This window comes from Vidua chalybeata, chromosome 1, assembly GCF_026979565.1.
Source record: "Vidua chalybeata isolate OUT-0048 chromosome 1, bVidCha1 merged haplotype, whole genome shotgun sequence".
Classification (NCBI taxonomy): Eukaryota; Metazoa; Chordata; class Aves; order Passeriformes; family Viduidae; genus Vidua; species Vidua chalybeata.
The window spans coordinates 94035221-94058667 of record NC_071530.1 but is presented as its reverse complement, the minus strand read 5'-3'; the positions used below and the strand labels follow the sequence as shown (position 1 = coordinate 94058667).

General features: G+C 35.4%; 1 protein-coding gene across 1 annotated transcript in view; it reads left to right on the top strand.

Moving 5' to 3' along the window:
• The window catches only part of ZNF236 (zinc finger protein 236), a 73942-nt gene that overhangs the window by 5709 nt on the left and 44786 nt on the right, over positions 1–23447 (top strand). The window contains exons 2-8 of the mRNA XM_053951029.1: positions 4971–5113; positions 6558–6722; positions 10756–10934; positions 12361–12485; positions 15793–15965; positions 18557–18703; positions 20485–20556. Of these exons, the coding sequence (XP_053807004.1) occupies positions 4971–5113; positions 6558–6722; positions 10756–10934; positions 12361–12485; positions 15793–15965; positions 18557–18703; positions 20485–20556 (1004 nt within the window). The remainder of the gene's footprint in view (positions 1–4970; positions 5114–6557; positions 6723–10755; positions 10935–12360; positions 12486–15792; positions 15966–18556; positions 18704–20484; positions 20557–23447) is intronic.

The following is a 23447-nucleotide window of genomic DNA, read 5'->3' as shown; positions in this document are numbered from 1 at the left end:
CTGCATTCACAGCTGAATGAGTCCATCTGCGCCTTGCAGAGAGGGCTGTGGGCTGCCATGAGGCACAGTGCTGCTTACATAAGGAGGGAATGGCTGGGAGTGCTCTAATTCTGTCTTCCTCCTTCCACATTGAGTTGTCATCTGTGGCTTCTAGCAGAGAGCACCTGCTTGCTGACTCAACTCCCGAGGTCAAGTGTTGGTGAAGGCTGTATCACAGCTGAGTTCAGCCAAAGTGATTATTGCTGCTCTGTGAGGGACAATAAATTCAGGAAAGACATTACAGGTTGTAACATTAGGAGTATTCAAGTAAGACCATCTTTAAACTGAAAGTTTGTTATCATTGATGGGTATTTTGCAAATCTCATTCTTCTATTCTTGGCACTTTGGACAAACCGTAAGAATATAGACAAAAATATGTTTGACAGTGCATGTTGACAAAGATGTGTTTGATGGTGCATAATGAGCTAAGTGCTCCCTGTTTAGGTTAATTGTATTGATATTTGACTGTCTCTCCCAAGCTGTGAAGGAATAAGGGTGATTTATGTTGCAGCTAGACTAACATGCAAATTGAAAAAGAAAACAGAAAGTGACAGTAGCTTCTGCACTGTTTCTATGCAGCTAATACTAATAAATGCAAATGTTTGGAACATTCCTTCTGTTCAGCAAGGTTTATAGTTTTTTGTAGTGTGCAGACCTGAAAGAATCACTTCTTTTTCAGGAGGTTTGTTACTCAGATAGTAATTTTCTGTTTTCTCTTTGTGTTTGTTTATGGATATTAGTAAGAAGTTGCTCTCTAATAAAAGCATGCCAGTTTTTCTTGTGATGGTGTTGATGTTATGTACTACATCAGTTAGTGTCTTCCTGAACTAAAATCTCAGACTTTTAATTCAGTGTTTTTCGCTTGAATGGCATTTTGAATTGCATTAATTCATTTAAAAAGCAGACTTGTGTTTTCATCTGCTAGAGTATACCTGACAATAAGTAGATGGCTCAATTTGTGTTTCTAATACTTATATTTTTTGAGAGCATAAGCATCATATTGGCTATTAATGAGATTCTTGCTAATGTGATAAGTGATAAATGTGTCCATCAAATGTTGTGTCATTATGTTGGTATTTTGATTTTTTTCACTTGGGTACCCAGGGAATGTTTACAATTTTTGCATTTTTTTTTTAATTGACAATTTTCTCAGTGCATTTAAAATTACAGGATTCGTGCCCCGCTGCCAGCTTCTTGAACTTGCTTTTGTCTGCATGTTTTTTTTGGTATTCAAAAGTGTTGGTCTTTAAGATAGGTTCAATATTTTGCAGCATTTGGCTTGTTTGATGATCCAAGCTGATGCACTAAAAGCATTTTCTCCCTCTGATATAGGAAAGATTATTTTATTGCTGATTTATCTGAAATACAGTAGTGTAGGTTATTACTTTGACTTGTTATGAAAGAGGTATCAGAATAAATAAAGTTTGCATTGGGATACTGACACAACAAATTGTGTCAAACACTTATTTCATTTTTGAAACAGTTTTTTTTATAACATTGAAATGAAAGCAGACCTGCGTTGTACTTCATGAGGCTGTGACACCTGCCTGAAAAGTCAAAATATGGCTCACTTGCTTGTTACTTCTTTAATTGACAATGTCTTTCCTTTTTTTACTGTCCTTCTAATTCTAAACACAGTGTAACACTTTAGGCTTTGCTGTTACCCAGTTGTTTGATTTCAGGAGGGATATTTTTCTTAATACTCTCCTTGTTAATGGAAGAGTAAGCTATAAAGTCACTTCCTACGTCTTTAATAAAAAGGAATTGTAGAGCTCTCTGAAATATCCAGTATTTAGTAGGTGATAGAGGACCAGACTGTATTAGTGACAATACAAAGGATAAAAGACATTATAGTCTCATCTCTCCCATAGGCTCCTTCAGACATAGTGTTAATGAATAAATGAGTTTGTGTTTTAATTTAAACCTGTATTAGATAGCAGTCCTGCCCTTGAGTAAAAGTGAAGCAATTGAACTTTCAGAATTCTTTAATGTCCAAACTGGACTGTTTTTGTGGACATACTGACTAACTACCTAGAACAGACTTCAGTCTAATCTCCCAATAGCTGAGTCTTTGAAAACCTCTGGAGTCTAACCTAGTTGATCTGCTCTTCCTTGTCCATAAGGATTTCTGCACTGAGTGTCTTCTGCCAAGAGCAGTTGGACTTTACAGTCCACTGGGTGATTCTAGAGTCCAGTCCTGATTCCCCAATGTCTTTCATTTTAGCAATATGAAAGACAAAAAACTGAAGTACCAAAAATCCCTGCAAGACTTGGCTTTGGAAAGAGTTACAAAATTTTTCTTTGAAAATGCTTAAAATGTTAAAAATGTAAGCAGTCTATTTTCTATATGGGTGCCTTCTGTTTCTTCTTCCATGGGATCTGAGTGCCTTTGGGAAGGTGGAATAGCTTGGAGGGAGCTCAGGGTTTATGGTCATCCATGAACTAATCTTGAAAACTTCATGATACTTTGGCATGGGATGTGATTTATTCAACCCATTTTTTGAAGTTCAGGCTATTTTTCCTGTTCTTTTCCATGAAATATTTTAGGGTTATGCATTTGTTGCCTCTTGCTGTTTATTTTAGCGGTGGTCATTCCTGTCTTTTTACAGTACTTTCAGGTACTTCATCAGGTGGTCTGGTTTCATAGAATTATAGTAATCAAATTCTGCTGAAATATTACACAAGGTACTTAATTTTTCGTTCGATAGCTAAACTCCTTTTTAAATTGTAGAAGAAAATTCACAGCCTGTAGATTAATCAGTATTGGTCAATACAGATGTGATACACATTTTAATAAAAATGATACATAGATATATTATTGACCCAAGACCGATGCCGCTTGGCTGTATTATTTAGAAACTAGTGAGCATGTTGGGTTTTTGTTTCAAAGTGTAGAGAACTTAGCACCTTTGATGTCACTGCTACATTTTTGCTACTTCAATTGCTTCCACATTGTTTTTGCATATTGCTCAGTGCCTTTGATCTCAAGAGTGAATGTTTAAAGATAGTAATCTCTTTGGCTCAAGGAGGAGGTTTGATGGCCTTCGGAAAGTCGTGGATTGGATAATTTTTCAGTTGTCAATTTAAAGTGAGAGGTCAGGCCTACATGGGGTTGAACAATTACTCTTTTTTCCAGGGCAAAGGAAAGCCTTGTGCATTATGCTTTCATATAGCCCAAGTACAGAAGTAGATTTTTCTTTCACTTCTCTTGTGATGCCATTATTTACAGAAACTGATTTTGTGTCCTTTTTTCTACTCAGGCATATTTATCACAAGATTGCTTAAAGGATTGTGTCTTGTAATTAAAGCTGTGGTTTTCAGCTTCTGAAGAAATGTGGCCATTTCAAGGTTGTTATTGATAGTGTCTGCATACTATGAATTTATTAAAGGATGCAGTAAGTTTACACATAATAAGGATTAGTGATATTTGCATCATTCTGCTACAGAGAAATATTTGATAACTAAACTTTACAAAGCAAAATTTAATTGGGTCACTTAGTTCAGGAATGGGAAGTGCAAGTCCCTAGGGCATTGTTTTTTGTTGTGATTTCTTGCTTTTGTTGTGATTTCATGTTGAAATGCTTCCTACAGTTTCTTCAACTACAAGCTTTTAAAGTTTGTTTATGAGAATTTTAGCATGAAAAAAAATGCTTAGCACATAAGGTACTGATATTTTCTTTCCTCTTGTAAATGGTGTGGTGAATGAGAGAAGACTTTGAAGTGGTACAATAGAGTGGAAATACTGTATGGACTATATAATCTTCAATTTCCTCTGAGGAAATGTAAACAGGATGCTGTAAACTTCTACTTGTGTTGTTGTTACTTTCTATGCCTAGTTCTTACATACATGGACAAAAGTACTGACTTAAAGAGAAATATCAGAAACACTGTATATCTAGATAACAAAATCAATGTTCCCTTCTTATTGTCTTCTGTTGTTGATTCAGTTTTAGTTGTGGCAGTTTGAAACTGAATTCTATAGATTTTTTTGTCTTTCATGACCCTAACCTGCAGCACAAGCTGACCCCTCCTGCCAGTTGCTTTTCTTAAAGTTTTTCTTAAATACAGATAGCTTCCTTAGTAATACAGTATCTTCTCAAATGTAAAATGTGTTTAACTTCCTCAGATTAATATTTTCCTTATATCATAAAGTATTTACAGGATTGATTCACTCATTTGAGCAGGAGGATGTAGAAGCTTGCAACTTGGTGTGTCAAAAGTTACATGACTGTAGGAGTTCAAAAGAAAACTGTATGGGCTTAGACTGGGTCTATTTAAAGAAAAATGCATCTCTTTCCATTGACTGAATATGTACGCACTTAAATTTGCAGTTTATTGCATCTCTCTTGACTGTTTGAAACATTGGTGTTGGTTTTACAACTCTAAAGGTTTTAAAATAGGTTTTAATAAAGTTTTTATAATGCTAGAAGGAGAAGAAAGAAAATATGGCTAAATTTTTCTTAGGGAAAGAGAAGGGAGGGAGGGCAGAAAACCTGTGTAGTCAGAATTGCTGACTATGTAATTTTAAAAAAAATTTTTAGAAACATGTGATGTAATATTATTAAAAGTAACCCCTGGCAGTATCTTACTCATACCTAGTGTTTTTTGCAGTGTTTCATTTTGTTTGTAACTTGATGGGTGTTTATGAAGTACAGAAAGATTTTTTTTCGAATTACTGGAAAAAGGTGATTATTTATATCTGTAGTGACTGGCAGTTTGAGGTATGGATATATTTGATTGATTCAGTGTCAATGGATGCAATAATATTTATGCCTGAGATCTTCAAGATCCCTTGAAGTTACGCTGTTGGATAAGTCAAAAATCTTAGAGGAATTGGAATAGTTGTTGCTTCAAATTATTCTGTTTTTTACAATAAATTATAAGTAGATAAAATGTGACTTCATACAAATGTTTTGTTGCTTGTCTTGTAGATGATGTTCTGACACCGAATACAGAGAACAGTAATTTTCCCTACCAAGTACCCAACTTCCATAAGTGCGAGATTTGTTTGCTGTCTTTTCCAAGAGAGACCCAGTTCCAGCGCCATATGAGGGATCATGAGCAAAATGACAAGGTATGAATTGTGCTAGATATAACCAGCGTACATTGATATTTTCTTATACTGTCAAGTGAAGCTAACACAAGACACCTTTTCCATTTCTTTTCAGTCCCACCACTAATAATTATTACTTGGGGACCTCAGAGTTTTGTGACATATCACTTTCATGTTTTTTCTTGTTTCCTTTGAGATAGGATCTTCCTTTGATGCCCTTTAATTGGATTGGTGTTTCCAGATCAGTAATTTTTAATTCTAGCCATTTTCTTTGATTTATAAAATACCCAGATGGATGACAAAATATATGAGGTTTTTTCCAATAGAGTTTACAAAGTGATTCTACACATTTGCAATAAAAAGAAAATAATGCTTATATTTATTAACAGGGCCCTACAGATGAACTAATCTAGTCTTAGTCAGTATATTAATGTCATCACTTTAGCTGCTTACAAATCAAATTTGGGAAAAAATGGGAAGAATACCAATATGTGATTAAGACTGGACTGGCTTTTTAAATGAAGCTTTTGCCATGAGTTGCATCTGTAATATGAAGCATTTAATTTATTTCCCTTGCTTTCTAGTTCACAAAGCTAAAAGTACTTACATATGATAGGAAAACAATTTTATTACTTTTTGAGGTAAATACAGATTAATTTTCACAAAAAGTAGCACTTGGAGATAATTCACGTGTACAAAGAACAACTTACACAAGTTTCAAAAGCTGGCAAAGTTAAACCCATATTGTTGCACACTTATGTAAGAGCCTTTGTATCCAAAAGTGAAAGTGTTCTTAAAGAATGAAAACTGGTTTTACAGATACCAAGTGAATAGTACTCAGGCCTAGTATAAACCAAGTGTTTTGCTGTTTTGATTATTAGTTTCACTTCAGGAGATTTCATGGAACCTCAGGATATGCTGAGTTGAAAGAACCCACAAAGATCATCAAGACCAACCCTTGGCCCTGTGCAGGACACCCCAAGAGTCACACCATGTAACTGAGAGCATTGTCCTCCTTGAGCTCTGTCAGGCTTGGTGCTGTGACTACTTCCCTGGGGAGCCTGTTCCAGTGCCCAACCACTCTGGGTGAATCACGATCACAGTTAAAATAGGAAAATGTATTTCTGTCTCCTGCTCATTCCTCTCTCCTACTAACTTCGCTCTTTCCAGACAGTCTCAGTTTTGAGTCTCTGGTTTCCTTAGTTCTACTGCTTTCTTTCCTTTTGTGCTCTTGTAATGCTGTATTTTCTGCAATGAGATGCAAAGAAGATAAAATAATTAATATTGGTATTATTAAGCCTCAATATCCTATGTAGGTACTTGAATTGCTCTTTTTTTGATGTTTAACATTTTGATTTGTATGGTTATATGTGTCACTCAGGGTATATGTAGCTTATGGGAAGACTGAATTTTGGTTTTATTTTTTTCTGAATTTTGTCTTTATTTTTATGATTTTAACAAACAGCCTCACCGGTGTGACCAGTGTCCAATGTCATTTAATGTTGAATTCAACTTGACACTTCACAAATGTACTCACAATGGCGAAGATCCTACGTGTCCTGTGTGCAACAAGAAGTTCTCCAGAGTAGCCAGTCTGAAAGCACATATAATGCTACATGAGAAAGAGGAGGTAATTCATTAAACTTTGTAACTTAATTTTGAAAAGACATATCATAGTTGTTGTATTTAATCCCTTACCTGTATGCTTTAGATTTTGTGTAAATTTAGATTTTGAATAAATTATTTTGTTCCGAAGAAATAGAAAACTTTACGTGGGGGATCTGTTTTAATATTAGTTACAGAAATTGATATCCTGAATATAAATAAGTGTTCCCATTGTGTCTTTATGAACAAAAGGAACATGAGCATATTTGATAGATACCATATCATAGTATATATGAACATTAACTGATTGGTTATTTGCACACACTTTTATTTTGAAGATATTTCTGTGACTTGATCTACATTGATAAGCCCACACATAAGAAATAATGTGTGATCATGTTTGATGGCAGATGTCATGGTGAGGCACTCTCACCATTCATAGAAAGAGATGAAGCTCTTCCCTTATCTGCAGCCCTGTTTTTGTGTGGTTGGTTATTTTGTTTGAGAATACTTGTTCCTTCCCCTATCAGAATTTCATTTTTCATTTTGATAGAATGTTGGTTAAATTCTTAGCAGTTAATATATAGTGATGTATTTTGCACACTTTATAGTCTTTACTGCATTACTACAATTGGCAGAGTTGAATGCACTGCCCAAAATACCAAGTTTTTGATCATGTAATTGCCTCTTCCTCCTGTTAAGGCTTTTCTAAAATTGCAGTTTGTGTTGGAGAATTGGAGCTGAATTGGGAATTCACTTTTATTGTCCAACTTCTGATCACAAATGTAACAGTGGTGTGTTTCTCCATGCCAGTTGCTGACAGTTTACAGCAGTTTTGACCTGTAAGTTGGGGATAATAGGCCTGTGTGCACTTTTCCTTCAGTCAGATGCAGGGCATGCCATCTGTAGAGATTTATTCCTTCTTTAATAATTTTAGCTCATGTTTTGTCATGTACCCCGTCAAGTAGGCAGCCAAGTTAAGTGGACTAGAGCCCAATTTTGCTGTATATTAAGGTATCATGATAAATGGCTTAATTGGTATTACTAAGGAAACTTGATTTATAAATTGCTCGAAACATCAGAATAAGGAAACTAAGCATCAAGAAAGACACCTTAACCTTTTGTTATTTATTTCTTCCACTAAGTGATTTTTCATTCACTTCAGCAGCCCTGATTTTGTTGTTTTGGTGCAGAAGAATAGGCTGTGTGATGCCTTCCAATTCAAAATTCCATCTGCAGCTTGAAAATTAAATTTATAAAAATATGAACATATTTCAATTGCTAATGAATGTGTTTCTTATAATACCCAATAGTTTTGTGATAAAACAGAGATGAATGTAACAATTAATTCACATAAAACTGGAGGAATAACTTTCACAGTAATTATGCACAGGACCTGTAGGAGAGCTGGAATTTGCACTTGAAGCAGAGGGTATTGGTGATGGCACTAGCTGTCATTGAGGGGTTTTCCACAACATGCGGTTGCATGGAATAGGTTCTCCCTCCTGTCCGGTCTTCTTCTTTTTGCTGTTAGAAGGGTTAAAATTGGAAATCAGAGCAAAGGTGCATATGGGGAGACATACATTAAGGGACATACATAGGGGTTAAGAACATTGCTTCACAAATGAAATTTGGGAACTTTACCCTTGTGTTGTGCTATATCAGGCAGCTTTATCTACAGACAAACGCAGATGGGAAAGAACAGAACAGCTCCAGTGAGATTTGGGAGAATGGGTCTGTCTGTGAAACTTAGATTTTTGTGATTGATTGCTCCATATGAGAGTTTTGGAAGGAATTTTCTGGGCTGTTGATACTGAGCTTGCAAGAGACTATTTTCTCCTTGCATTCTTTGGTGATTTGTATGTGGTAAACTGGTGTGAGAGAAAAGCTTCATATTTGAAATTCCTCACTAATATGGGGTAGCTTTCTCTTGAGAAGTCATAAGGAATATATCTTGTGTAAATATGACCCATCTTCTTGAGGATTGTTGTTCTTCTCCATTTCCTCAGTGGAAATGCATAATGGTTTTCAGTGCTACATTTTGCCCTGGCAAGATAGAAATGGTGAATAAAAAACTGAAACACAAATTATTTATTGCATTACAACTGCTACTATGTCTTCTTTCTTCATGAACATGAGTGCATTTTGGGCTTCAGTAACACCTTAATATGTTGAAAAAGTTAAAAATGATATTTGGTGAATATAAAATGAAAATTCCTTCATTATAAGATCTTATTGGTTTGGGGGTTTATGTTTTACTTCATGTGATGTTGGGGTTTTGTTTGTTTTTTTTTTTTTTTTTTTTTTTTTTTAAGAAATATTCACAGTATTTGCTTTGTACTGTCTAATAATTTGTGAGCAATGAGCTTTTGAAAAAGTGCAGATTAAAAGCCTTTACAGATGCTGGGAGTCATAGATACAAAACAGGTGAAGGTCATGAGTTCCAAAGTGTTCTTCAGATGTTGCATGTGGTAGGATAGGGAGAGCTAAAACAGGCAGAATCCAATGAGTAGAGCTTTAAATTTTTTTTCTGAGTTTGGAAATTTTGCATGTGATCAGCTCCTTGTGTTTAGTGTTAAAACGTGGGTTTAACCATAGTGTTCAATTACTTGTTACAGTGTTCAATTACTTGTTCTGTGCATGGTGGTGATTTTTTTGTTTGCTTGAGGAGCAAAAAAATACATCTGGTATTGTCTGTAGCAGAATCTGGTGTGATATATAGGTGGGTTTTATGTAGTTTTCCTGCTTTACTGTGATTTTGCTTTCCTACAGCAAATTTCACAGTACTGAATAGAATAATGAAGATCTTAATTGTCTCAAATAACTTCATCTTAGGCTATTTTTTTGTTTGTAGAAGTTGCTTAATAGAATATGTGTATTTGCAACTTAACATGATACATATGCATGTCTGAAAAATGCTGAGAAGCAATTTAAAATCCCTCAGTTATGAGATTCATGAGCTTGGCATAGTAATTGTAGGTTTCCCTTCATAAAATTTTCCCCCACTTTTAGAAATCTAAAATCATAAACCAAATTTGTTGTGTAAGAACAGTGCATGCCCATAAGAAGTATTCAGATTTGAATGTATGTCCTAGAAAAAAAAAATATTAGTTTTTTGTTGTTCACTCTGTAGTTTGAATGCAGTAAGAAAGTCATCGAGGTTAGATTAAAGAAATAATTTTTGAATTGGTAATCAATTTCATTAAAGGACTTCAGGTTTTTAAGCTTTTGTCTGGAAATGTGATTCTGAAGATTTTTTTTTGAGACTTAACAAATTTATCGTCAAAACGGTCCCAAAATAACGTTGCATACCTGTGTTCCTCTTGATTAAAACATTCTTGTCAATATCCTTCTTGAAATGAACATGGGTGTTTTCTGTTGTTTGTTTTTACTTTTCTTGTTGATTATTATGAGAGCGGAAAGAAGGGGAAGGATAAGAAATATTTCAATTTGCAGTCATAATCACAATTACTGAAAACTGAGCTGATAAAAAAACCTGTCTGAAATTAATGGGTTGAAGAGATACCTGTTAGAATCATTGTGTCCCTCTTTATTTTTTGTCATCTTCACTGTTAAGAAAGCTTAAGAAAAGTCAGTGGAAACTGTGGTGGTAATGCTGTTTAAAAGTGACATTCAAAGTAATTTTAACCTGTAAAAGTGTGAAATCCCTGAATGCTCAGTTACAATGATTTTGGTTAGAAAGTAATTATTTGTTACACATGTTTCTGTAGACCATGGTGAGCTTCTGTGTGTCTTGAACCAGCCCACCAAGGAAATACGGAGTGGTGTGGATGGTACTGAACTGCTTGTTTCTGCTGCTGTATGAAGTTTCTCAGAACTCAGTTGTAGTGAATTTTCTTAAAATATAAATATTAATATAATCTTGTGGTGATTATTGTACATGATTTATACCACAGGGCTCATAAACTCTTCTTGCTTGTATACTTCTCTTGCTGCTTGCTTCCAGCTGCCAGTGTCCATAGAAGGGTAAGTTAATCTACTTGAACAAAGCTTGTGCACTGCTGTTTTGAAAAATCAGTCTCTATTATCTCTTTCAGAATCTTATCTGTTCAGAGTGTGGGGATGAATTCACTTTACAGAGTCAGCTGTCCATACACATGGAAGAACATCGTCAAGAACTGGCAGGCAGTAGGATTCACAGCTGCAAGTCTTGCAAAAAAGAATTTGAAACTTCCTCACAGCTAAAGGAGCATATGAAAACTCACTATAAAATAAGGTGACAATCATGGGATTATAGCAAAATGAGCAGATGTTACTTTTGTGGTGGTAGCTGGGAAAAGCAGGAGTAGTATTTCCAGTCAGCAAAGTACCATGATTTATGCAAATAATTTCTTTTCTTTGGTATGCTGTTCTAAAATGGCACTTTCTTTTGTTGCTTAAGTGGCTGGTTATTTTTGGAGCCCCTTTTTAGCCCTGTTTTTGTATTTAGGCACACATACTAAGCATAGTTCATCTGCCAGCTATTTGTAAACGTGTTAAGTTTCTCTGATGCAAACTGATTTTTCAAGTGTGTTTATGATTTTAAACACTAATAGCAGTATATTAAAGCAAATGTATACTAATTTTACATGGCATTTATTATAATGACAAAAGTTTTAATGCTTTCATTCTGCAAAGATGTTACTTGTTCTTTGCAGTTTGATCATCTTTCCCCATTACAGCCTCCCATAAATTTCTTGTAAATCTGAAAAACACAAAATGAAGGGGGAAAAAAAGAGTCCTGGTAAATGCTGTTCTTGTTTTTGGTGAATATTTGTTCTGTCTTTTCTTTCAGCTCTCTAGTTTAACTTTACTTTTAGCAAGGTGAAAACTACTTCAAGTTAGAAGGAAGAAAAACTTCTCTTGGTTTACTTTGTATATTAAAAAAGCCTAAAGTCTTGACAGCTGATCTCTCTGTTAATTTTCACTGTTTCTATTAAAAACAGATGAGGAAAATTACATATTCAGAACCAAAAAATCCTGTCTATTCCCAGTCCTTCTTATTAGAAGTTAATACAGATTCTAAGATCTTAATAGTTGTATTGCAGGAAGTTTAAACAAGTGTTGTAAATTTTCAATCTGGAAACAGAAATTTAAAGGTTTGAAGTATCAAGGTAGGTTTTGTATTGAATTAGGTAAACGTATTACCTACTAAAACCATTGTTCTTGTGGACAATTCCTGTTTAGAGTGTTAGGATGAATAAACTAGTTAGTTTGATTTGTAGTGAAATGATTTTTGGGAATTTATATTCTGTTTCTGTGATTCTTTGGAGAGTGTGATTGCCAGTGGTGAATATTCGGGTTGTTAATTTCTTAACTTGCTCTTACTAGACTTCAGCAAGTGCATTTGTACTCCAGTGTATGAGATTTGCCTATTCAAGTTCAGAATGAAGGACTCGGCTATGTTCAGGCAAAAGAAATAGAGTTGCACAGAGTTGAAGGTTCCCACCTAAATGTTTGTGAAGTTACTGTATACTTCTGGCAGAATTTACCCTGAAAATGTCTGAGAGAGCCTCTAAGATGTATCAGATCTTTACTGCAGAAATAACTAAAAGTCTTGTTGCATGGAGGTACTGAGAAAAGAGCTGTTGGTGTTGTGCTTCTTCAAAATAAAGTTTCATATTAAAATGATTTCTTTTTTTTTTTTTTTTTTTTAATCACAGGGTATCAAATACCAGATCTTACAACAGAAACATTGATAGAAGTGGGTTTACCTATTCCTGTCCTCACTGTGGGAAGACATTCCAGAAACCAAGTCAATTAACACGACATGTTAGAATACACACAGGTAAGGCTGTGGAAGTACTTCTTTTAATTTGTTTTTGTTTTACAAAAATGAGTTAACCTCCGAAATGCTGTGTATTTCTTCTCCCTGTTGGGACCTGAAATAATATTAATACATTTGGCTTATTAGATACAGTTACCTCTTGGTTTAAAATAAACTTTATGTAATTCATTTGCTTAGGAAATTCATATGCTTTTAAAATTTCCTGATTTATATTATTAAAACCAGTTAAAAAATGAGAAAAAAATCTATACATTTCATTTGTTACCAAATATCAGTTTTGGTACTTAGAGTTTCAATGGGCCCTAAATTCAGAATCCCTTTATAAGGGCCAGTCATCTGCTTTAAATTAGATCTTATGTACTCTAGAGAGCAGGTTCAAAAATCTACAGTTACAAAAAGAGCACAAGTACATGTGAATTAATGATACTAATAAAGTAGTAGTCTTGCATTTTTTAAAATTGATTTATTTAAACTTAAGAAGTGATCTTCTGAGGTGATAAGACTAGTAATAATTGAAGAAGTACAAGTGATTGTTCAAATTTGTAGAATGAGTAGGAAATGTTTTTTGCTACATTTCTGTCATAAATATATGCATGTTTAAACCATAAGCAATTGAAAAAATTGAAAAATGCCAAGGATAAAATAATATAAAACTTTCAAAGTGTACAGATGACTATAAAAGATAGTTCTTATACTTTAACCAGGTTTACATTATTATAGCAGGAGTTTGGCTTTGAACAAAGTCTTCATTGAAGATATTCCAGTGGTGTTCAATATGTACTTTTCATACATACTGAATAAATTGCCATTTGTCTAGTTTTTAGCTAATTCAGGTATTCATTTGTGTAAGTGTGCAATTCTGTTTGTAATATCAGTCAGTGTAATATCACTGTTCACACTGTGATGTGATGAGGTGCCATTTACAAGAATGGCTTTGTTTACAAAGAAATTCAAAGATCATTATGTGACACTTTCTTAAGAATCTTTTGAAGTTTTACAGATCTAGTTATAAAAAAGTAACACAAGAGGTCACCCTTGTACCTGCTTTAAAACAATTGCTTGAAAGTAGTATCAAAAAAAGTCAGTGAAAATTAACTTCAGTATTTTAGATTCTTGGCTTTATTTAATTCATTAGCTTATTCTAGTCAGAATAAAGAAACAAGATTATAGTTGCTTATGGATGCATTTTTAAAGCTTCAAAAAGTTCAAAGGCATTTATATTTTTTTTTTGAAGGCTGAAAGACATTTGTCTATTGGGAAACCAGAAACAGAAAGTGCAGTCCCAATCTGCACATGACAGGAGGTCATTTTATCTTCCAATTAGCTTGCAAATACTCATTTAATTTGTGGAGTATGTTAGTACTCTAAATCTGCAGACAGTCTATCTGCCATTCGGCTGCTTGAGGTACTGTAGATATATAGAAAAGAACAACTCTGTTTTAAAGGATTTATAGTGCCCAGGTCTTCAGGTGTGCACAAGGGGCAGCATTATGTTAGTATCTTAATTGCAGTACTTTTTTTGTTCTAGCTAGTCATTTCAATTACTTACACCCTTCTGGGAAAAAAATCAAGTCTCAGGGACTGCGATTCCCACATTAATAATTGAGTAATGAACCCCTCGTCCCCCCTCTCAAATCTGTATTTTATTAAGTTACACTTGAGAAATACAGAAATTTCACATTTCCACAACAGAATTAAGATTTTGTTTTTATAATGAGATTTACTTACATAGGCAAACTTAACCTGAAGCAATATTCCATGTGTACACCAGCAACTCGTACTGGAAGCTAAGCTTTTTGCCTATGAAAGCCTAATAGGAATTTTGTATTTCCAGATGTGAATCAGTGTTCTTCATTCTAATCTCCTTTAAAAAAATATACAGTTAAAACCTGCAATCCTTAAAGAACATTCAAAACCCCTAAGCAGCAGAACAGAAGATATACATTCCTTCAGTGAGTTATACGCTTGAAATCAATTTCAGAAAAAAAGCTGCTTTAGTTTCTGACAATGTGAATTTAATTAAGAATTAATAAGTTTACAAGTAGATGTAATTACAGCTATAAAATTAGAAATCATATAAAAATATTTATTAAAACTGATTTAGTGTGCATATGGTAGTACTTACTGGTGTGGTAGAGATAACATACTGGGTGCTTATACTGGTCTTGGCATGGAAATGTGCAAGGGCAAGGTGTTAAATATCTTCAAGGTCCTAGAGTTATCACAGCTGAACTATTTCACTAAGAGAAAAAAAAGTAGTAGTACTAAGTTCACAGTGGAGGTTTCCAGGAGTTAAGTAGGACACACGGTTGTAAGAAACTGAAATTTATTATTAGTAAGTTTATCTAGCTTTGTAATCTGTTTATGCAGTCCTCTTATGTTCTGTAACTGTGGGGTTCTTCATGCTTATCTGGTAACACACACAAAGTGTAATTATGCACAGCACTGAGGGCACCAAAATTGGGAAATTGTGACAGAGCATTTCTGTAAAAATGTTGTCTAGTTTTTCTTTAAATATTCAATATGAACAGGTTTTAAAATTATTTTCTGAGCAGAACTGTCCAAAACATTATTTCATTGCATATTTTCAGTATGTGGTTGCAAAGAGTAAATGGCTCTTAATATTTATTGGGGAGTGGGAACCATATACCATCTTTTGCAGAGTTACTGTAAGACTTTATGATTTTAAATTAGATAAAAGGTTTAATTTTTGACTGTTAGTTATTTATTGCTGTCCATTTACCCTCTTGGCCTACTTGTTTCTGTGAAGATATATGCATTTTATAGGATTTGGTGTAAAACATACGTGGGTTTCTTTTTTCTTTTCCCCTTTGTTTTTTTCGCTCTAATGATTTTGCATAGCAGCTTCTGAGATCTTTCAAACCACAAGTTGATGGAAGGTGTTTTAAATGATTGCTTCATCTAGATTTCCTTTATTTTACCCATTTCAACTGATAATCATCAGCTAAGTCACAGAACCTTTTTAATAAGGCTACATTTTCATCAGAGTAGGTGTGGAGGTTGGTGGACGAGATAATTTTGTTGTCAAAACCTCCTGGTAACGTATATAATAAAGTGTGTATTTTATTTTAATGGATACAAGTTTTCATTTAGATACAGAAAACGGCATACATTTACTTAAATCGCTTTTACTTAAACTTACTTAAACTTCTATTCTGAAGTTTGCCATCAGTCTCTGTCATCTCTTGGTACATACCTGGGGCTAAGCAAGGATTATGTCCTTATTAAGTGCCCATTCCAAAACCCATTCCTTACTCTTCCTCCTGCTGCCGCTGTTTCCTTGCAGGTGAAAGACCTTTCAAGTGCAGCGAGTGTGGGAAGGCCTTCAACCAGAAGGGGGCTCTGCAGACCCACATGATCAAGCACACGGGGGAGAAGCCCCACGCCTGTGCCTTTTGTCCCGCCGCCTTCTCCCAGAAAGGCAACCTGCAGTCACACATACAGCGAGTTCACTCTGAGGTAAATGCCATTATTCATCGAGTCCTGGGTGCTAACATGCATCTTAACTCAGTTTTGCTATTCCTATGTGCTCCAACCAGTATGCATTTACTGCTCTAGTGTAGATTCTGGTTTGCTGCTTTTACCTATGAGCTTTCCTTAGTTTGGTCTGAATAAATGTATACTTAGGAGAAGCAGCAAAACCTTCATTTGCCAGTGTCTTTTCAGTACATGGGTAGATTAATAAATAGTGGGGTTAGGTGCACAAAAGTGTATTTATGTCAGTCTTGGGAGAACAAGGACTAGAATCAGATGAAAGTAAGCCAAAAGCAGCCAAGCAGAAAATAGTGAAAAATTTCAAGGCCAAACAGCACCTCACTAATTCTGTTGTAGAACATACTTGCCATTTGTCTTTGAAGTATGTCTTGCAGCCTTTTACAGAGTTTTTTTGGTTACTAGTAGAAGAAAATTCCAGAATAAGTTTTAAAAAAAATTATTCAGACCTCTTTGTGTCTGTTTTTTTTTCTCTTCTTGACAGACAGTTTTTAAGACTCAAAAGGTAATACTGTGCTAAAGTAATACAATCTTCTTAGCAATGTGGGCTATGCAACTTTGTTCAGTAATTTCCTTGCAGACTTCAGTGAGTTGTGGTTGGAGAGTAAAAGACCTAGTTTTTATTTGAAATTATGAAGTGATAGAGGTAGCACTTTTTGTTTCTTTTATTTCCTGTGTGCACAATATCATCTTTGTTCTCACTCTTCCCCTGAGATCTGCAGTCCCGTTTTCCATTTTTGTGTTACAATGGTAGATATTACTAAGGATCCTTTTAGCATGTTAGTTTCTTACTTTTAGGATATACCTTAGTGTATGGATATGTCTTAGTAGTTTGTGTTACACTTAATTATGTTAAGTCATTTAACTTGGAGTACTGTGTTCAGTGTGGGACACACAGTTCAGGAAGTATATTGAGGTCCTGGAACGTGTCCAGAGAAGGAGCTGGTGAAGGGTCTGGAGCACAAGTTCTGTGAGGAGTGGCTGAGGGAGCTGGGGATGTTTAGCCTGGAGAAGAGAGGCTTGGGAGGGGGACCTTATCACTCTCTACAGCTCCGTGGAGGGAGGCTGTGGCCAGGTGGGGGTCGGCTTCCCAAGCAGCCAGCGATAGGACAAGAGGACACAATCTTTAGCTGCTTCAGGGGAGGTTTCGGTTGGACATCAGGAGGAATTCCTTCATGAACAGGTGATTAGACATTAGAATGGGCTACCCAGGAAGTGGTGGAGTCACCATCCCTGAAGATATTTAAGACTGGACTTGGCACTCAGTGCCATGGTCTAGTTGACACAGTAGTGTTCAGTCATAGGTTGGACTTGAGAACCTCAGAGGTGTTTTCCAACGTAATTGATTCTGTGATTCTCTGGTGTAACTAGTCATCCTCAAGGTTAACAGCTGTCTATATGTGATAGCTTATGCTACATAAAAAAATGAGCCAACACTGATTTAATAATTTAAATTGACTTCTTTCAATATTAGTTACAGGTGAAGTAAAAAATACTTTTTACTTTTTTCTCTGTTCCTGTTTTTCTGTAAGAAAGAAACAAGCTATGGGATAAGATATTTTAAATAAATGCTACCTCTTAATCACATCCTAAGCTGTGTTTTGCAGTACTGAGCCTGCATTTGAGTTACTGCTTTGATTAATTTATTGATTTATTTTTTCTTTCTTGCTGTTGCTGTGTTTTCTTCAAGCCTGTGTGGAACTCTATGAATTTTGTTTTATTCTGAGACACTTAGAAAATAACATTGCAGCTGATAATGAATTACAGGTTGATTCTCACTTCCTAAAGCACTGTTTAGTTGTATATTTTATTACTCAATGCCTCTTTTTGAAAGTCTTGTTGGCAGTTTAATAATATATCAATAACATATTGCAATATCAATATCAATAATATATTGCAAGTACTGCAGTGTGTTTTCTTTTGAATACCTTCACATTGCAAGTACCACACTGGATGTTATTGATGCATGATGGACTGAGGAGGGAAGGTGAGGATGGTTGGAATCTCTAAATTTAACTGCTTTAATTACCTTAACCCATTGGTCTGAAGGTCTCAAACAAGTGGCTGCTGATCACTTTCTCATTCTGTGTGTTCAAATTCAGTTCAAACTAGACATTAAACTTCCATGCCCTTCACAGTGTTGTCTGCATTTTTTTCATCTCATACTTCCAAATTTCCATTTGTATTATGTATGGTGTTTCATTTTCAGGCACATCTTAATTGTAAAGTTGCATTTCAGTTTTGCTTTTAAGCGTGAAATGGTGGGAGATGGTAAAGAGAGAAAAGTCTGAGACCTCGCTTGCCACAGGACATTTGTTTTGATGTCTGCTGCTTCACAATGTTGTCAAGTGGTAGTAAGCAATTGTAGTCGTGCACAAAGATTATGGTCCATTTATATCCAGGAGGTACCAGCCTGATTCCATAACTGCATATTGGTAACTTGAAGAAATAAACCATTTTAGCTCTCATAATCCCATAGTATACTTGTTATATAGAAAAATAATGAAAAACATAATATTTGGTAGGTGTAGGGAAAATTTACTTTATTATTTTTTTAGGTGAAGAATGGCCCTACATACAACTGTACAGAATGTAGCTGTGTCTTCAAAAGCTTGGGTAGTTTAAATACACATATCAGCAAGATGCATATGGGTGGTCCACAGAATTCTGCAAGTGCTTCAACAGATGTATCTCATGTTACAACGGTAAGCTTTGCTTGATATATAGTGAAAATGCCTTTGAGAGTTTAATTAGGTCTATATCTTAATTCCAATAATTCTTCAGGTTAGAACTTCTAGACCTGTAGCTATCTTTTGTCTTTTTCAAGTTTTGTGTGATTTTTGGTATTAATTCGTAGGATTAAATATTGGGAAAATGTAAATTGGCCAACTATATGCAAAAAAGTATTTACAATTCGATTCTTTGAAAATGTAGCAGTTTAATTCTGCATCTAAGTAAAGTATAATTCTTTTTCTTACAGATTATGTTAGCCTCCTCTGATAAAATAAAAATTATGGAGAAGTTTTAGAACTATTGAAATAATGTATTAGTTTCAAGTAATTTTCAGAAAATGTTTGTATAATTCTAGTCTATATAAGCACTGTGGATTCTTCTGTGTATATCTGATAACTTTTTTTTAATGTTAGCTTCTTATTAGGCAGATTATAAAGGAAAAAATATAGCTTTATTGGAAGCAGTGAATTTTTTTTTCTTTATGAAGATACAGAAAAGACCTAAATTCAGAAAATGTCTCTGGTTTCATAAGACTACAGTATTTTTTGAGCCAGTGCATATTTAATTTATCATAGTACTCTTCTTATTTTCATTATTAGAACAATCTCTTCTACCTTTAGTCCCCTCCATTTTTCTTAATTTCCAACTCATGCTTTAATGTTCAGTGGACCAGGCTTTGAAAGAGGAAGGTTAAAATTTGAAGTCTGAACTTCATTTTGCAGCTGTGTCTTCTTGACATAGCATGTCTAGTAATGGTGTTTGGAAAAGGCTTTTTTTTACATTTTCTGCAGTTGTTTTATAGGGCAGGTGCTATTTGTTTCTCCATGTTAATTCATAAAAAGAAATGCTAATGTGTCTTATTTGTTTGCAAGTGCATATATGCACTGTCTTTTTTTACATTTCTGCATTCTCAAGCCTAATTTTAAAAGCAGGATGGAAAAGAATTCCACCAGCTCTGGTTTTTTGTTTGGTTGGGTTTTTTGTTTGGTTGGGTTTTTTTGGTGGTTTTTTTTTTTTGGTTTTTTTTTTGTTTGCTTAAATATTTTGGATTTGGTTAGCATGAATACTTTGCTGCTTGCATGCAAGAGGGGACTAGCAAAAAATGCCATACAATAGTATAAGCAAAGAGAGAGAAGGGAGAAAAAGATTCTTTCTAAAAAGAAATCTCAAGAAGTTTAGCAAGGAGGAGCAGAGATAAAAAATGGCACGTGAGTTGCATATTAGAGGAGATTATGCTTTCTATTTGTAATTTTATATCTTCTGAATCTGCATATATTTAATTATTCCTATTTTTGTATTGCTTTAGAAACCTAGTACATTATTAGATTAGCATTAGCATTCTTAGATTAGAACTTTCCTTCATTCTGCTGAAAACTTGCAGAGCTGCTTTAACAACAAATCTCCAGTATAATAATTCTATTCTGAAGTTTGCCATCAGTCTCTGTCATCTCTTGGTATATACCTGGGGATAAGCAAGGATTATGTCCTTATTAAGTACCCATTCCAAAAGCTGAAGTTTCCTGAAGTGCTGTGCTACCAAAGAATGTACTCTTTTATGATGCATGAGAATATTTTCTATATTATAGTGACTGTAAGGCTGTCATTTGCTGCATAAATATTTATAGCTAAGATGATTTTGTGTACTTCTGTTTCTCTCACATAGTCTGATTTTTCTATGCTACTTTTCTGTGTTGTATCAGCCATGTTTTTCTTCTTTTTGATTAAGATATAAATTATTTTGATTTCTTTGTAGGACTCTGTCACCCAGCCGTTAACGACATCCCCTACTAATCTTTTGCAACCTGTTGATAACAAATGGAAGAATGTAAGTGTGTAGTTCTGGTCATATTTTTGTGTCAAGACTACAAATGGGAGAAACTTTACATAATTTTGTAAATTTTTGTTTACCGGGTGAAAAAGGGTATGCTGTGATACTTTGTGATAAGTTAGATCAGCTAATCTGTGAAGGGAAGCTCCTTGGTGAACGCAGCTGATTATTTAGAGGTAGAACAGATCTTGAATGGATTATGTTGGCTCATTTGTTTACACACTCATGATTTTGCATGTAAGTCTGTACAACAGCTCTTCAAAATGGAGGTAAATACTTTTATGTATAAAAAGACCAGAGAGTAAGGATTCTTAAAAATCCTGGATTGCCCTACCCCTCTGCCTTTATTTTTCAGAGATTACCATGGCTTGGTTGGAGAGAGAAGGAATTGTGTTCATATGGGTTGAGTTGATTGGAACTTTTTGGTAGCAGAGGAACTGTGGGGCTCAGGAAGAGCTGTGGAGCTGGGGAAGGATGATGCAGGGCTGACTTTCTGGAACTCCATAGCAAACAGTTGTGGCATACAGGAAGGACTGTATGTGCCAGTCCCCCTGAGAGTTCTGGCAGGTTTTGTTGCAGCTATACAGCATCTTGTTTGTCAGCTATAAGTTGTAGCATGGTATCTTAGGGACAGACCATCTGACAGTCTCCCCAACTTCATTTGGGAATTAATTATTTTCTCTTGTACTCAAATTCACAAAACCAAGAACTGGGAAATGTGGCAGCATTGCTTTAAAGTCACCATAAACAGCTCATCCACTGTAGGCAGGGCAGAAGAGGTGGAGGGATGGCACTGAATGTGTGTAATAGAAGGGTTAGAATGTTTGGAACTCGCAATTGGCAATGGAGTAGTTGAGTGCCTGGATAAGAATCAAGGGGCAAGCAAATAATGCAGGTATCATTGTGGGAGCCTGTTGCAGACCTTCCAGGCAGGATGATGACATTGCGGAATTATTCTTTGAGGAACAAAGAGACACCTCTGAGTCAACTGCCCTTGTCCTTATGGGGAGCTTCAACTTGCCAGAAATGACCTGGGAGAATCACACAGCTGATACAACCTGGGCTAGAAGATTGCTGAAAAACCTGGATGACAACTTTATGGAATAGGTCCTAAGGGAGCAGACTCAGAAAGATGCCCTCCAGTAGATCTGCTTGTCAGCAGAGAGGATCTCATAAGCAAAGTGGAGATTGGCAGCCATTTTGGCCCCAGTGACCATGAAGCAATAGAGTTTAAAATTGTTGACAGGAGTAAAAGTGCCAGCAAAACCTCAGCTCTGGATGTGATGAGCGCAGACTTCAGGCTGCTCAGGGAGCTATTAAATAAGGACCCCTGGGAAAATGTTTTTGCAGGTGCTGGGGAATATCACTGCTGGTCACTTTTTAAATATCACCTTCTGAGGGCACAGGAGCGGGCAGTTCGCAAATATCACAAGTCAGGCAGGCAAGGCAGAAGGGCATGTTGGCTAAACAGAGATCTTTTGGAAATAAGGCAGAAAACAAAGGTGTATGCCCTGTTGTAGCAAGGTCAGGTGACACAGCAAGAGTACAGAGGTACTGCTTTTTGCTGTAGGGAGAAAATTTGTGTGGCCAAGGTTTAGCTGCAGTTGAAACTGACCAGAACTGTGGGGGGCAAGAAAGAGTTTTTTTCAAATGTATTAATGGCAATAGGCAGTGTAAAAATAACATTGGCCCATTACAGGATGAGAATGGTCACCTCACAAATAGGGATAGGGACTTGGTCTGTTCAGCCTGGAGAAGACTTAGACCTCATTGCAGTTACAACTTCTTAAAGAGGGGAAGAAAAGGGACAGACCAGACCAGTCCATCTCTTCTCTGTGGTGACCAGGGACAGGACTTGAGGGAATGGCCTGAAATTTTGGCAGGGGAGGCTTAGGTTAGATATTAGGAAAAAGTTCTGTCATCTTAATAGAGGAGAGGAAAAAAAGTTTGAGGGTCATAGCTAGGGAAATTGACACTTAGAAATAAAGTGTGAAATTTTAGTGAAGATAATTTACTCTTGGAGCCATGTATTGAAGTTGGATGGCAACAGAAAAAGTTAACCACAATAAACTACTTGATTTAAAGAACTGCTCTAGTTTTTTACAGTTACTGTGACTTGAAGGAGTAATTCACTCAGAGCAGGCACACTTGAAGGAGTAATTCACTCAGAGCAGGCACACTGTGTTACACAGCAGATCAGGCAAACCAAGGGTCATCTCAAGGTCCACTGTTCCAGTTGAACAGCAGTGGAATTATGAAGCAGTAATACAACACTTTGTTCTCCATATTATCTTTAAAACTGGATGTTCAAATAAGACCTAGAAAGAGACCTCTGAAACTTTTTATAATTAACAGTGTATCTTAAGGGTAATGGTAACAAACTTAATATATGTGCATGTGTGTACATTATTGTTCAAAAAGATAACCTCCATGAGACTGTATATGAACTGCTGTATAATATGCAGGACACACTGGCTAAATGCATGTAATGCTGTAATTTTCATATCAAAGATGACATTGAGAAGTTTCTTCATTAACAGTAACATTAATTTTAATTAACAATAATTAATTAACAATAACATCAATTTTTCTCTTCCTAAACCCTGGGAGAATTTTATACACTTCTAGTGTAGGCATCCTGCTCTACATAAAAGCCTCCTTACATTCTGTTTCCAGAAAAAAAAATAATGTTTATAAAGAGCTGTTACACTTTTCAGCAAACTGCTTTGCTTCTGTATAAGTTTGCTTCCTGTTTATGCCATTCTCATTGCAATATAGTGTGTCACCCATATTGAAATGTTTATAGCACTTTTGCTAAATTGGAATCTGAAGAGATATGGAGTCTTTTTGTGTCTTGCTAATGAGGTGAAAAAAGAACTAATGGTTAA